A 16176-nucleotide genomic window follows, 5' to 3' on the forward strand; every position below is an offset into this window, starting at 1 on the left:
GACACTAACATGACAAAAAAAAAAAAAAAAAAAGACCCTTTGCTGACCACTACCCAAAATTCTTTTTTCACTACGCTAACAGCTGAGAAATTTCTAGGCAACTTGATACATCATGAGTCAGAGAGATGTTTTGTCTTAAAGGAAAAAACGTTTCAGGGGATGGAAATATGGAACAAAACTTGAGTAGGGAGAGAACAGATACTGGTGTAAAGCTAAAGCCAACCTGCTTCCTCATCCTCCTCATCCTCTTCCTCATCATCTGAACTTGATGACAAGGGAGCTGGTGCAGAGCTAGCTTGATTATTAACATATCCACCATACTGCATGCCTGTGAAGTGGAAAGCACAAACATAAGAGTCAGATAGACAAGAAAGATGAGAAATGCAAGTCACAAATCATTGCATTAAAAGTGAGAGAAATCAGCTGTTCTAGAGAAAATCCCAACAAGCAAAAAGTTAAAGCTACAACCTTAGATTACAGAACTATAGTTCAATTATGACAATATAAGCAGTACTGTAGAAGCAGGTTTTAGTGGGCTAGTTTAGTACACTGAAATTAGAGGAGATTTTATACAAATGTGTGTGTATGGGCACATATGTCAGCAAGTTGAACACATACAGATATTTTTTATTTATATATTGAATATCAGTTTGTCCATCAGAATGCTTTCATAACGTTCATAAATAGAAATAAATTGGTTCCCTCCCAGATTAATTCAAATTGTGTTATGAAAACTTTTACTATTAAAGTTTTGCTTGGCACCCCTGCCTCTTTTAAGACAGGAATAATTCATGTCAGAATTCTGAACACTGTTAGAAATTAATGAAATATACTGCTGGTGCAGCATGCAAGAGCACAAACATACACCTTGGGAACACAGACAATGAAATTTAAACCAGTTAAACCCAGAAAAACTTGATTAGCCTTATTTTTAAGTCAGTGCCCGAATTCAGGTTCATAGACCCATATTTAAGCACCTATCCACTATCCACTTTTAAGATGTGGTGACAATCCAACAAGTGTTACCACTGCCACCTTCAAACCATAACCTGTAAGGGATTTTGGCAGTGTTTCTTTTGGTAGTGAGGTTTATTTATTGGTTTTGTGTTTTGTATCTAAACATCAGTGAACAATACACAAAAGCAACACACCAATATGCCATCATAGAACAGAATAAAGCATGCAGCAATGGCTTATAATCTCCTCCATTAATCACTACTGACACAATTTCCTCACCTCCAAGAAATATTGAGTTTCTCTTGTCATGAGGCAGTGTCAGCAAGGATTTTAAACATGTTTTTAGGCAGCCAGAGACATCCCAAATAAATGCACATAATCACTGTTTCAGCAATCCAATGGATTGCTATAGCAAGAAAATATCATAAGTTTTCAAAACTCTTCAAAATTTTTCAGAATCATGGGAGTTTAGGATTTTTTTCCCCTGTAGAAGCACCCCGAGGCTATGCTCTTTATTTTAACACTACAAATCATTACAGAAATGTTTCATATTGTGCATTATCTGAAACCAGCATGGTAATTAATAAACCAAATCTCAGCACTCTTGAGAAGTTAAACTTTCATACAGAGGTTAGTGCAAAAAGAGACTGACATTATTTAACTTTATCTAATGCATTAATACGCCCACTATTCCAATCAAGTTTCTCCACAATACCAGTAATCACAATGATGAAGGCAAAAATCAACCCATATGCAAGGGAGGAAGCACAAAGCTTCAGTTTCTCTGTACTGCTAAAACACAGAACTGACCCAAGTGATTCATAGTCCAGTCTTTTATGAAGGCTGCTAGATGCACTTGATAAGGAGCACACATGAAAAACATTCTCTGTGTAAAACCAGACTACAGCCAAGGAGATTGTGTCTTTCTTCAGGCCTGGGGGAGCTGCTGAGGAGCAAGGCAGAACCACTGCATGATTGTGAAGGAGAAAAAATATAACTCAAAATAATTAACATGCAATCAAAAGGGGGAAAAAAAGTCAGGTTGACGAGAAGAGATACACTGCAACACAGAAAGCCAAAGCAAAAGGAGATGGGCACAGCGTGAGAGTGCAAGAACAGACCTCTAACAAATACCATGCACACAAGGCAGGAGAAAAAAAGTAAGCAAATCTATCTGGAAAGGGCACACCAGTGCAAAAATTCCAAGTATGTGCAGATGATAGAAAAGGACTGAATTAGTAATTCTTTTAATGCTGCTTTGGAGTCTTTGGAATGTCTTTTGGAAAACAAACTTCTGCTGCTAGAACTCCCCTTTTTTCAGTCACTACTCACATACATAAAGGACTAACGTGTTCAGACACGTGTTCAGAAAAGAGACTTAAATATATGCTAGTGACACAAAAGTTTAGGAATTGTGAACTTGGTCACTGTGAATCCTCTGGAGGCTGGTTTGATTCTTACCAGCCTTATGAGTTTGCGTAGATTTTTTTTAAATTTCACTGCAAGCAGTACTACAAATTTCTGCCTTTAGGATATCCTGTGTTGTGCTAGCACAACTGCCCAGCCACAAAAATAATCTGAGAACAATCTGGCTGAAAAATATCCTAGTTTGAAAAGTCATTCTCAGGTGCAGACACCTGCCATTCTGAATCACTGCTCAGCAATGCCACCGGTAGGCCACCACTGGGGAAAAAACCTCTGAAGGGCAGAAATGAGTGGCTGAAGACAGAAGTTCCAGGTGCCACCATGTGTCTGATCATGATTTTGGCTTTGACAACTCAGTTCTGCTTAATATCTTTCACAGAGCTGCTAGTAAAAATCTCTGACTCTTAAAACTGCAAAGGCTTATTTTCAAATCATTATTTATTTTGAGATTACTTCAACCTTCTAAATTAATCACAAATTATTTAAACTAGGGATTTCTAGACCCTGTTACACCAGCATATATGTAATATAATATCACACTCTAAGGCTTTATCCCACTATATTTTACAGACACCCAAAAACTGTAGGTGAGAAGTTGCAAAAGGATAATCTGATATAAACACATTTGTCTATGAAATAAACCAACATTTAGGTATTTTAAGTACAATTGCCCATAGCATGAAAGACTTAAAATGTAAAGTGTACATTTTATGTGCCTTAAGGTTCATAACAGAGACACCACCAAAAATGATAAATAACTGCATGCAAAAATAAATGACATTCTAAAGTTCTTTTAACTCTCTACCCATAATTCTCACATTTTCAATTAATTTACTACAACATTAAGATCTTGATATTACAGGTAGTAGTTCTTACACAATTAACCCTCCCCCGTTTTTAAACTCTTTGTTTTAAATTATTTTTATTTACTCATCATGAGGAGACATCAACATAAAACCTAAGGAAGTCTACAGTTCTCATCCAGACAGGATACACATTCTCAAAGTTCACCTCCAGGATGCTGTTTTCAAGTAAACTAGTTTATCTGCATTAAATTTTTATAGATATTTATATAAGATTAAATAGCCTTTAATAGATTTTAAATTTTTTGTCCTATTATAACTTAGCCAAGTAAACAATTAAAATGTTTTCATTCTCTATAGGAATGCCCACATAGGAGCTTAAAACAATGAAATACACTTTAAAAAATAATTTAAATCTGTTTTCCAGAACACTTTCATGTGGACAATACTACTCTATAATAAAACAAAATATCAGCCCATTTATCTCTGCATGAGACACACACTTGTAGTTATAACAACCCAGACAAATACTCAGTAGATATTATCTAACTTTTCAGTAGGTTAATTTCTTACACTTCATTGTTGATAAAAAGGTATTGTAAGAGTACATGATTTATTCTGACTTCTCAAATAAAACCAGATGAAGAGTTTGAAGTCTTCTAGTGCTTCTAAAATAATAACCTAAACACATGATGGCATGTATGTGGATTTATTACTGGCTATATTAATGTAAATACAACTAGATCTGTGCAAACTCTTGACAATTTATCTTTACATTCCTGACACAGGTATATTGTTTTTAAAGCATGCTCATTCAGCTACATATTGAATGAATCTTCACTGATAAGGAAGTATTTTAATTTAATGAAGAATCTAGCAGCAACTGCAGTGATTTAATGTACCAAGGGTTCACAAAATACAGGAATCACTGCAAGAACATATGAACTGGACATCAAGGCAAGCACAATTAAATCCTTTTTCTCATTACAAATATGGTTATGCAATCTCTTTAGAACATGAAGCAGTAAATTTTTTTTTTTAGCATGTAGATCTATAGCACAAATTCTACCCAGTACCAAAATCAAATATAGAACTGTGCAAAAATCAAGCACAGTTCCAAAAATTGATTTATCATTTTCCTTAAAATGCTACAATATACATAGGACTTCGTAGCAAAGAGGACTTATATTTTGCCTATAAGCTATGCACAGCTAATTCACAGACAAGCTACTTCTTTACATTCTCCACCAGAAAAAGGAGGAAACAGACATTTATGTCAGAGGATTTTGAAATTTCTGAATAAAAAGCATACTGTGACAGTGACACACCATGCTTTTGAGAATTATTTTGAACACCAGATATATCACATTGTTCTGGACAAAATTAATGCCTAACTTCCACCTCAGATACGGAGTTCTTTTCCCATAAGAATCTTAGAATTCTTATGGGATTCTGAAATTATCAAGACAAAATACAACTAACAAAAAAAAAAAAACAAAAAAACAAAACAAAAAAACAACAAAAACCCACACCAAACAAAGAACAGTGTAGTAAAAGAGACTTGGAATACTGGATATGGAAACATGACAGTCAAGAGGCCAGTCTAAACATCACGGCAGAATTAGCATGGCTGAAGAGGGCTAAAGAGACTACCAACATCAGAACAAGGAGCTTATACAAGAACTCCTCTCTCCTCCCACAAGAACTCCTGCAGCAGCCTTCCACAGGAGCTTACAGCTAGAGAATAACAAAAATATTCTATCAGTTTGAATTTAATTCTCAAACTTGTTCTGCTTCCCAGTGCAAACTGTCAGTTTCCACCTGATTTTTCAACACAGACTTATTATAAAAGCTATTTTTAAGACCTTCTTCCAAGGAGTTCAAATACTGAGCAACCTTTTAGAAGAATAAGGGAACTAAAATAAGGTGTTTTCAAGGAAGAGAAATGTTAAGACCACTGATAAAACAAACAAGCCAAAGATGGCAAATGGCCAAAGGAAGTCAAACATAGGGCTAAGAGAAACTAGAACCAAGGTGGTATAAGAGAAGAACACTAAGGGAGCCTGCTGACATACAAGAGATGTACTCCAGTCAGACAAATGCAGAAGATCAGCAATAAAGCTCCCAGCACTCATGTGCACGTGTGGAACAGAGCAGAGATCTGTTCTGTCACTTCCCACTCCCTTTTAGTACCTTCCTGGACAGCCAGCTGTGGCGACTGTGTAACAGAGGGTGAAGGCTGTGGCTGTGAAGAAAGGCTGGGAGCAGGTGTCCTCACTGACGGGAGCATGGCAGAAGCAGCAGATGTTCCAGCCCCAGGTTTGGTAAGTGGAATGCTCTGGCTCACAGAATGCACAGGCTGTGAAGAATCAGTGCCACCTGAAAACATGAGCAGAAAGCAGGAACACTTTGTAGTTGCTCAGGCAATTACACAATGCAATCAATCACGTTTGATATCACCACAGCTACAAAAATAATACCACATTTCAAAGAGAGATGTCTTCAAACAAGTACATATTGAAAAGTTGATCGTTATTTTAAATTAAATACGTATAACGTCAGATTTATTATTGCTCTGACAACTAACAGCAGAAAGGAAGGCATGATGTATTAAGATCACGATTAAGCAGAAGTTAAATTGATCCACCTCTACAACTCCATGCTTTCTCAGGTTACTCCTCCCAGATAAGAGGAATGCAGTCCATGTGGGATAGCTCCTTCTCAATATTTCTCCCCGAGGCAGGAAACCTGAAAGTCAGTAGTGTAGACAACCAGTATTCTGCCACCTCACAGGGCTGGCACTTTGCAATTTTGGTACTGTGTTATGAGACCCATATTCCAAGCAATCTGCTTCAATCAACTCTGAGGATTCCTCAGAACTTCTGATGTGTTCTGAACATCTGGGCTAGATATAATCTGCTTTAAAAAGTCAGATTAGTGCTTTGAGAGATATAACACAGTCCAGTCAAAATTCCTATCGAATGAGGACAATCTAACTTCAATCAAGTTAGCTTTCAAGAGGGTTGTGCTTCATAAATTGAAAAAAAATCATATTACAATTCTTCCTAAAATACCGTGACATCCTAAAAATAAGAATAGAAAGGGAACAGTTTGACCAATACCACTTAATAAACAAACACAGAAACTAAGCAAGAACAAAATCCACTGTTTGCAGAGTGCTAATTTAAGTTACAGAATTCACTAGAGGCTGCACATGTAATATCAACTTTGCCTCCTCTGCACACATAGCAGTGCAGTTCATACAGTCCCTGACTTTTCCTTAAATAATGGAGTGGATATCTGAAAGGACTTTATGGGGAAGTTAAGGCTTCCTTTAGAGAGAGAAGAATATGACACATTTTATTTTAGAAGTGTAATCAAAACTAAAATATCTGGTTCTCCAAAGCACAGCATTTTCTATTGAAGTGTACTTGCTATAACCTCTTCTTCTACACATAATGTCTTACAGGCTCCCCAGGGAAGCATCAGCACCCGTCAGCAGAAGCGTTCTTGTCAGGACAGCCACACAGCTTCCTCAAGCAAGATCTGCAGGACAAGGGGAGCTGTTTGCAACACTAGTGTGCTTACTCAGGTTCTGTAGCAGAGAGAGCTGTTTGTGGGGTTATGGTATTCTCTACACTTGAGGCCAACACAGCAATGCTTGCAGCATGGAGCACCGCTGTAGAGCATGCTAAATGCTATCACGTCACTGCCTCACGTGCTCAAAGCTAAAACCAATTTACACCCAGATTAGCTGAAGAGGTAATACCTTCCTGCCAAGTATTAGGAACTTTTCTCAAACAAAAGTTATTCAAAATATCCTTCAAAATTAGGTAGATGCTTTACATGTACTCTGAGAAAAAACATACTCTGAAAAAAAAGCTATTTTTTCTTTGTACAAAAATCCTTTCTTCAAAATTACATGTTAAACTTTATTCGGTGATATTTTTGAAAGCCATAAGTAACCAAGACCAAAGGAAACAGGAAACACCTGGACAAAGGTAATCCTTAAAAACACATCTCTAGTAACTATCATCACATGAGAATCTATGGTTATGGTAATTATCCTTTTTTTTATCTCTAGCCAGTCAGAAGATTGCACCCTGTCATGTAAGTATTGATCAATTTAGGATAATGTGGTTTAGCTCAAGATAAAACTGGGCTGAACACCAGTTTACAAGTTTCCCATGGGCTTATCCAGGACAAGACCAATCACACCATTCAACACTCCCACCAATTAACGCAACGAGAAGCCAAGACTTTGTCAGGCTGCAATAAATATGGATCCCAATCTCAGTGACACAGTATTTTCTGGTCTTTTCACCTTCCATTGCTCTTCACCTTTAATGTGCTGGGAAGTTTTTCCTTGTGCCTTTCAACCATGAACATCCCTTGCACTAAAAACAGCTTAAATGTACCACTTGGTGACAAAAGTCATGCACCAAAAAAGGTCTACAGCTAAAAGGTATTTCACAGAAAGAATCCACACAGCTGTCCAAATTAACACTATAATTCATTATTTTTCTTATACATTATCACTTGAAGTTTGTATTTAATTTCCAACTTGAGATCTACAGGCAGCAGTTAAAAAGTGTATCACCACAGTATCTTCTCAAGTTTTCTAGAAAAGATGCAAGAACCATCCCTTTTGAGTTGCTACAGCTGCAACCTTGTTTTCCTCCTGATTTTTCCTGCCTTTCCCCCCAACATAAGATCTAGTTTCTACTTCTGAGATTTACCACCTCCCTGCAGCTTGGCTTTCAACAGCATCCTATCTCCCTGACCTTCCCTGAAAAGGTGAAGGCTGCAGTCCTTCCCCTTTTTTTCCAACCACACCTACATTAGCAGATTTACAGGATTATAGCCTACATTCCTATGGAACTGGGACAGCAAGGACTTTAGATCCTGATTTGACAGAAGAAATTAAAGTGTCTCCTGCTCAAGCAGACTGCCTACAATTACAGGACAGCAGACAGGATCCAGGAAGCACAGAAAACCCTACCACATACCTGCAGATGGAATTAGAACTTCTCTAATACCAGTAGAAAACAATTCAGAAATTACTTCTGGAAAGCTCACGCCAGCCTAAGTTTCCTGAGTAAGCCCTGTTTAAACACACAGATTTTACTAAGAACACAGCATTTTTCTATATAAAGAATGATTCGTTTTCATCACAGAGAGCTTTCAGTGTTCACTGAGTGCAGAAAACTGCTACTGAAAAATACATTAAGACAGTAGTATCCCACATGACAGTCTAAGATTTGCTTATTTATAATTTAAGGATTGTGAGTGGTATTCTTTCACAGCACAGCAGCAATGACAGTAAACTGTCTTACTGATACTCTGACTAACAGTAGGATACTGTATCAAAATTTCTTTACATGAACAGTCACACTAAGAAAGTACACTTAGGAATTTCAGTGTATCTTAATGCTCAAAACAAACTGCAACTGTTTTCCATCATTTTTTTTCCATCCTGGAGAATGGCAGGGACGATTAAATATCCAGAAAAAATGCTTCTATTATTTTTTTTTTTTTTTTTTAATTCCTTGTGTGTTGTAGTCAGACACTTTCCAAGGAAGTGCAAGAATTGGCAAATAATTTTCAAGATGCCACTCCTTTTTTAAACAGGCTATTAACAATTAGAGTAATTATAGTATACTATCTGAGAACAAGACTGCACTGGGAAATTCAGAAAGCACATCAGTGTCCCAAAAAGTAAGTAAATTATGCCAGGACCAAACAATTATTCATCATCTTTTATTAGCCAGACATTCTAGGAATTGAGTTTTTAATGCATTTTAGCCAAAGACATTGATTTTTGGACTGAAAATGTCTGGTACTATTGGAAGGACTGTGTAGTCCTAGACTTCAAAAATGGTGTAAGTAGAATTAGGTAATAAGACAGTTCACCTCTTCCTTCAGCCTAACTACTGGTTGCTGTCATTATTTGCTCTTTTCCAGTCAGTAAATACAGAATTATTTGCGCACTGAAGTTGAACCAATATTCAGAGGGAAAACAGTTATTCTCCAGATAAGTCAGCTCCACAAATGAGTCCACTGTGCAACACAATCACAGGTCACGCTTATCTCAGGAGCTTTACAAGCTCGGAAAGAGTCTGAATGTGGTTTAAGTAATTATGCCTATAGTCCAGCAAACAAAGTACTGCAATCACTTAAGAGTAACAGAAACAATGGATCAGTGTTTATTTTTGTAACTGCAAAGTTTGTACCTATTCTACACCCCTACCACAGGCAGTTTTATCATCTTTGAAATTCAAGTGTAATATTACTAGTTTTTTTTTGAAACCATATATTAACTCAATCATTCCCTTAACAAGAGCTCTGAATGGTTCAGAAATAAGACTATTATTCTTCATGTTATTCAATATTCTTATTCTTCATATTATTCTTCATGGTTCTTCATATTATTGTTGTTTATTATTCATCCATAGGTCAGCATACTGTTTCACCTTTAAAACAGCTGTACCTTATGAAAAAATGTTATGAACAAATAATAATTTCAAGATACCTCCAAAGGAAATAAAATTAACAGCCATTAAATTAAAAACTTTTGTAAATAAAACACAGGAGGTCATTTTCATACAACCACTGCAAATCTTACTATTCTGGAATGATACCCACATTCTGTCCAGGTGTAGATTCTGTACTCAGAAAAATCAACTTTTTGGCCAGAGTTTTCAACTTTAGTCCTTGAAAGAATTCATTTTCATGCTCAACTGTCGAACTCCATTAACTTCAGAGCTTTTAAAGGAGCTCTCTATTTTTCTTTTTCAAAGAAAAACAGTATTTTGTTTCCCGATTTTGAAATACTACAGAAAAAAAACACAGAGCACCTCAGAGACAGAATTCAAATCTACTAAAACTGAACTTCACATCTTAGTCTTGGAGTGGAAAAAAAAAAGCAATACTGAAACTAAATTCAACCTTGGTATGGATTCTATGGGCTTGATTTAAGCTTACCTGGTTTTCCCAGGCAAAGCTTCATCATCATAAAAACATGTTCTTTCTTAAGTCCTTGTCTTAGAAAACCTCAGCTACAAGGACTCTTGAAACAATTCCAGTGTTACACTATAATCTGAACTACATCATAAAAAAGGAAACATTCTACAGTTCTTCAGTATCTGTCTCAGCAGAATACCATTAGTCTCGCACAGCTTACACGTCAAAACTGCATGAAGCCAGAAAATTAACAGTACAGAAAGAAAACCAGAATTTTCCTGCACACAGTGCTGCTCGCAGAGGGAGAGTAAGATGTTTCAATGTGGAGGCACTCCCACATCTCCAATCTCTTCCACTACTCCTACTAAGTACTGCCTACCCTGTCAACTTGTAGTCAGTTTTCCCACAAAGCAGAAGCTGCAGCTACTAGAGGACTGAGTGTACCTGCCCTCAACTGGCACCTCACAACTTCATTCTTTATAGATTCAATCATACTAAAAACATCAAGCCACTGCTCACTAAAACCACTGAAACTGCTCTCATTTAAATGGTTTTCAAAAAGATTAATTACAAAAAATCCAACTGCCTCTAAATCCAAGTAGACTTCCACCTTTTCTGAACTCTTGGAAGAGTGTGTGCATGTTCACTTAGGTAAAATGTAAAGAATCAGTTTAGATCATGACTTAAAAGAATCCTCTAGCCAAAGAAGTATCTTTGTGATTACTAGACATATTTCAGAAATTAAACATTCCTTCAAAACTGCATGAAAAAAATTTGTTCCCAAGGCCACTCACTTGAAAAGAAATCCACCAATGAACTAAAATCATTCCCCGAATAGTGTCTTTTTCTGCATCTCTCAATGGCAACATGTCAGCAACACAATTAGCTGTTATTGTGACATCTATAGTACCCAGATGACAGAAGCTGCAAGAATAAGGACAGAATTCAGTATGATGATACAGAACTTCACATAGTGAAGTAGTACAAACCAATGAAAGCACATGACTTTCAATGTTTCCCAGATATATCTGGAAGTTCACTATCCTTCAGATACCATACCTGTATTTATTTGGTTGTTTACTTTAGCAGCTGATCCAGTGAGATTCCTGCAGAGGTTGTCTTGAACAGACTGAGCAGATGAACCAGTTGATAACGTTGCACTATATCCCACGGGAACATGCTGTTGAAGTGAATGAGGTACTGATGTACTCTGGCTAGAAAACGTACTTGTCTCTTTGAAGTGTCCGCCAGCAGGAAGGCTGTGAGAGGTCAGCGCCTGCCCGTAGGCGGCGCCGGCAGCCACAGGAGGGTACGCGGCACTGGAAACCGCAGGCGTGGCGTAGTGATCAGAACTGAAGGGAAATCCCTGAGATGCAACTGAAGAGCTGACAGAAGTGCTGTAGTGATTACCAAACGCTGAGTATGACTGCTGAGCACTCGTATGCAGGTAGGGTGCAGGTGATATTGCTCCTTGAATGGGTCCTCCAGCTGACCCCACCGTATGGGGAGGGCTTTTGTTGTACAAATGCTGCGATTCCTGTGTATTCAACACGCTGGTACCCACAGAAGGTGTCATAACATTTTGTGCTGGTGCTGAATAATAAGTAGGGTAGTAACTGGCTCTGTATTGATTATCCAAATGTGAAGCAGCAGCTTTACTGGGCACTTGGGAATAGTGTCCTGAGGGCACACTATAGTTTGGAGGATGCGAGCCGTAGCCAGGAGGGAATTGCATCTGACTCTGCACGGGACCGAAAAAAGAAATATCATGTGTAGTAAAGGTGTATATGCTACTAGTGCAAATTGACTCTGTATTTACCCCAAACAACTGGTTTCTTGTTTTCCGACACTGTATTTGAGGTTAATTTCCATTGGCAGAAAGAGAACGTAATGCATGCAAAATACAGTATTTGAAGTAGTCTGCAAACATACAGAGAAATAACAGAAAAATAGATTGCTTCCACTACCAAGAGAGGTCTCCATGCCAAGACTGTATGCTTCACATTTGCACTTGGAACATTTTTAAACACACGGTGAGCAACAGTAAGCACAAAACTTATGTTTATAAGGGTCTGAATACAATGGTATGCCTTACAGAAACTGACTGAACATGGGAAATGAAAAGCTGCAGTCAAACCAATTTGTCAATATAAACTGTAAGTACTCATCTTAACAAATCCTCAATACAGTTACCAAGATAAAGTCTGCAATTATTTTTGTTTTCTGTGTTACTTTGTAGTTTCATAACAGCATAATACAGAGTATCTGACAAGGCACTTCACTTCTGTTTACTGCCTGATAACTTACATCAGGTGTAAGAGATGTTGATACCAGAGAAATTGGCCTCTGCTCTCACTGCAACTGGCTCTGCAACATTAGAAGTTAATTACATACTGGTCCAGCAAGAGTCAAACTTCTCTGCTACAGACCCAATGTTAACTAAGTCCAAGCTGATTTTTTTCAGTGTCAACTGATTAATGGTAAATCAAAAAGCTCTTCCTGAGGTTCCTTTCCTGAACTTTATTTTTATTTATCAGTGAAGCACAAATGTATTTCCCTGGATAACCTCCTTTCTTAACACCCTACTACTTACATCACACTAAATGCCTACAGTGTTATTTCCCAGCCCTTGGTGAATAGAAACACAAGCACAACACTTGTCAACTTGCAAATTCAAAAATACGCCAATAACTTACATCTGTGCAGGCTTATTACTTTAAGCAGCTGTGATTTAAGATGGCAAGAAAAGATGATTTCTCTGAAGAGTCTGTGCATTTGTTCTACCAAAATATGTAGAATAAACTAACTGAGCAAGTATAGTTTAGAAACAGGTTTATGAGCACCAGAAAAGTCTTGCACTATCTAGCTCTGGTTTAAAAACACACTGCAAATAAAGACAGATTAAATTACCAATAAAGGATATCAGTCTCGATATTACAGAACTCCCAAATCATCTTTACTCACATTTTTATGTAGAAATGTCTATAAGTTTAAAACTATACATAAGCACCAAAGATTATTAATCCCATTAAGATCTCACTAAGATAGACACATCTGAAATATTGTATTTTTGATTTCAAATTCCTGGTCCTTTACACGCAAGTTTTACAATTACAGATGAAAAATTATCCCATTATCTTCTGTGAGTTTTCTGTCCATCTGATTGTAAAGAACATGAGTAGAACGTTAATTTTTGTGCTGCAATTAGTAGCTGAAGCTACTAATGATGACTAGATAATTGGACAGTTTTCAACACTGGAAATCCATGTATATCTCCAGTGTAGTTTTGAAATCTGGTTAATTGCAGAATCTTTCCTGATGTCTCAGGTGCTCTACCTTCCTCCCCAAACACCTGACAAATCTCTCAAAAAACCTCCATGAGAGGATTTAGAATCCTTAGCTCCACACAGGTGTAGCTGAAAGGCCACCTCTACAACGAAAGCCACAAATGTCCTTCTACAGACCAATTAATACTTTACAATGTTTTAATGTATAACTACACAGACTTTAACAGGTAAATCCCAAAGGCCTTATCTCTTTTTAAATGGGGGAGAAAGCCACCAGAAAGAAAAAAAAAAAAAGGAACCACACAACAGCACTATGGCTATGCCACTGTGCAAATTAGTAACGCTTTGCTTGTTAGTGTCACATCTGTCTTGTTTTTATGCCCATACACTCTCTCACCTGAGGTAACTGGGCCATCTGCCATATACCCTACTTACATGTAGTCTACATACTCCACAACACCAACTTCCTTTCTAGCCAAGAAAGCCTGTTAGCTTTCTGTAACTTTTAACATCCCTTTACCTGCCTCCACAGAACACCCATGGCAGCTCCCTCACCCACCTGTTGCAGCATGGACACCACTGTGACTGTGCTTCGTTAACTGCTGGCAAACAAGCCAGAAAACCGAGCCACTGCTGAGCTCTCACAGCAGCTCCATCGTGGAACTACTGTCTAACTCCTTCATCCACCCAGCTTCCCATTTTCACAAAATATTCAGGGATTTCATATCTTTCAGACTTCTATCCTCTTTATCAAATTTAATGAAACTATATCCAAAAGGCCTGAAGTCTGAGGAGGGATGGAAAGCGAGGCTAAATAACGTCATAATGAAAATTATGGTGCCAAAATGCTCTAGTAGACATACTGATAATACTCTTACAAACCAGTTCTAGGAAACACCAGACGAAAATCTTCTGGAGGACCATGGTGATTCAACACAATTATCCTTTCAGCATTACACTGCCATACATTAGAGTGTTAGCACTGAAACCCTCCATTGCTGCTGGAAAAATAAACCATCTTCTAGTACTGATTTAACAAAACACTTGAGCATGCTGAAATTAGGAAACAGGTCATTTTCCACTTACGTACAAAGTCACCTGTAAAACTACTGCAATAAAAGCTTCTCAAACTTGCAAGGCTCTACTCAGAATTGTAGTTTAAAGACCCAGACTTACTACCACCACCCCAAACAATTTTTTTTTTAAAATTTCAGCATAGGATCAAACAGAGAGCACTATAAGAGCAAAAAGAAGAAAAAAAATACAAACAAGGAGGTTATTTTAAAAAATAACTTACACTAAAACTTACGGAAAGCTCCAGTCTTTTTCTGTTACTATTCACCTCTACTCCACCTCCCACTACATCTAAAAAAATCCTTAAAATCCTGTGCTATAGCTTCACAAGATTAGTACCAAAATAAGACAGATACACTGACCTAAAAATTCTGGAATGCTATGGCTAAATGACACAAAAAGACAAAGTCAGAGTTCTTGTCTACAAATCATCAAATACACATTGCTGTAAGATGTCTTAAGGAACACAGAAGCCAAATTTAAGCCAAGTCCTTAGCAAGCTATACAATAACAATTCAATAACAGTTTGAGACTGTTACTGAAGAGTGCATAAATTTCTCAGAAGCAAAAGTGTTTTGCAGAAATTAAAGTATCTACTGCAGGGTATTAAACATGCTGCATTTAAGAATATTAGCAGCAACATGGAAGTCCATGTTAATTAAGATTTCATGCAGTTAAAAACACAAGGAGAATGTAGAATGTCAGTTTCTATTTGTTTCTGTGAAATGTACTTCCAGGATATTGATACTGTAGTAGCTGTGTTCTCATAATAACATGCCTTTTACTAGGCTAAGTAAGTTGGCATTTTCTGAATAATTTTGACAAAACTCAGCATTACTCATAAATTCTTAACTCATAGATCAAACTCACAGCAAATTCAAAGTTTGGACACATCTGAGACATTAGTATCTCCCTGAAATCCACCATTTACTTAACTTCCTTTTCAATCACTTCAGTGACTTCTGCATCATTCGCAAACTGAGTCAAAAACTACTATACAGACATGTATGTGCTGATGACCTAACTGACCTCTTTGAATGTAAGAAAAGTGACATTTTCTAAGTCATTACCCTGCACACTGATCTGTGCATAAAAACCAGAATATCCTGACTACAAAATAAGGAGTTTAAGAGTAGGAGCTAGAACTCCACGCAAGTAAGAGGCCCAATTTAGATGTCAAACCACTAGGTGGGGATGAAAATCATACAGGTATTCCGAATAGTTAATGAGGTATCTTAATTCAAAACTGATTTTATAGCACACCAATTTAAAAATTAGGAACTGCACACTAGTTATTTTATTTCATAGTACAGTTAGTCTCAACACGACACCTGAAAAGTTGTTATTTGGTGACTTTGAACTATTTTACCTTTGTTTTCAGTAACCCACATATCACCGGCCTGACCTTGTTCATTCAACTCAAAACCCAAGATCCAGATGTGCAGACACCTTCCCCACCTGCTAATTTTGGCAAGGAGTTACGAAGCACTCCCACCTACCGCAGGCGGTTTTCTTTTTAATCTTTCAGACCTCTACCCTCTTTATCAAATTTACTGAAGCTATCCACGGCCCTGAAGCCCATGACCGCAGTCACGCACGACGGGCAGAGCCGCGGCCTGGCAGGGCCGAGCTCCGGCGGTGCCTCCGCGAGGCCGGGACGGAGCCGA

General features: G+C 37.6%; 1 protein-coding gene across 1 annotated transcript in view; it reads right to left on the reverse strand.

Moving 5' to 3' along the window:
• SEC24B (SEC24 family member B) overlaps positions 1-11896 on the reverse strand; it is a 39731-nt gene extending 27835 nt beyond the window's left edge. Inside the window, exons 1-3 of the mRNA XM_008949928.1 lie at positions 11208-11896; positions 5379-5564; positions 224-328 (exon numbers count right to left, since the gene is read on the reverse strand). Of these exons, the coding sequence (XP_008948176.1) occupies positions 224-328; positions 5379-5564; positions 11208-11883 (967 nt within the window). The 5' untranslated portion in view covers positions 11884-11896. The remainder of the gene's footprint in view (positions 1-223; positions 329-5378; positions 5565-11207) is intronic.
• Positions 11897-16176: the final 4280 nt, after the last annotated feature.

The sequence above is a fragment of the Merops nubicus genome, unplaced genomic scaffold, assembly GCF_000691845.1.
Source record: "Merops nubicus isolate BGI_N331 unplaced genomic scaffold, ASM69184v1 scaffold14751, whole genome shotgun sequence".
Classification (NCBI taxonomy): domain Eukaryota; kingdom Metazoa; phylum Chordata; class Aves; order Coraciiformes; family Meropidae; genus Merops; species Merops nubicus.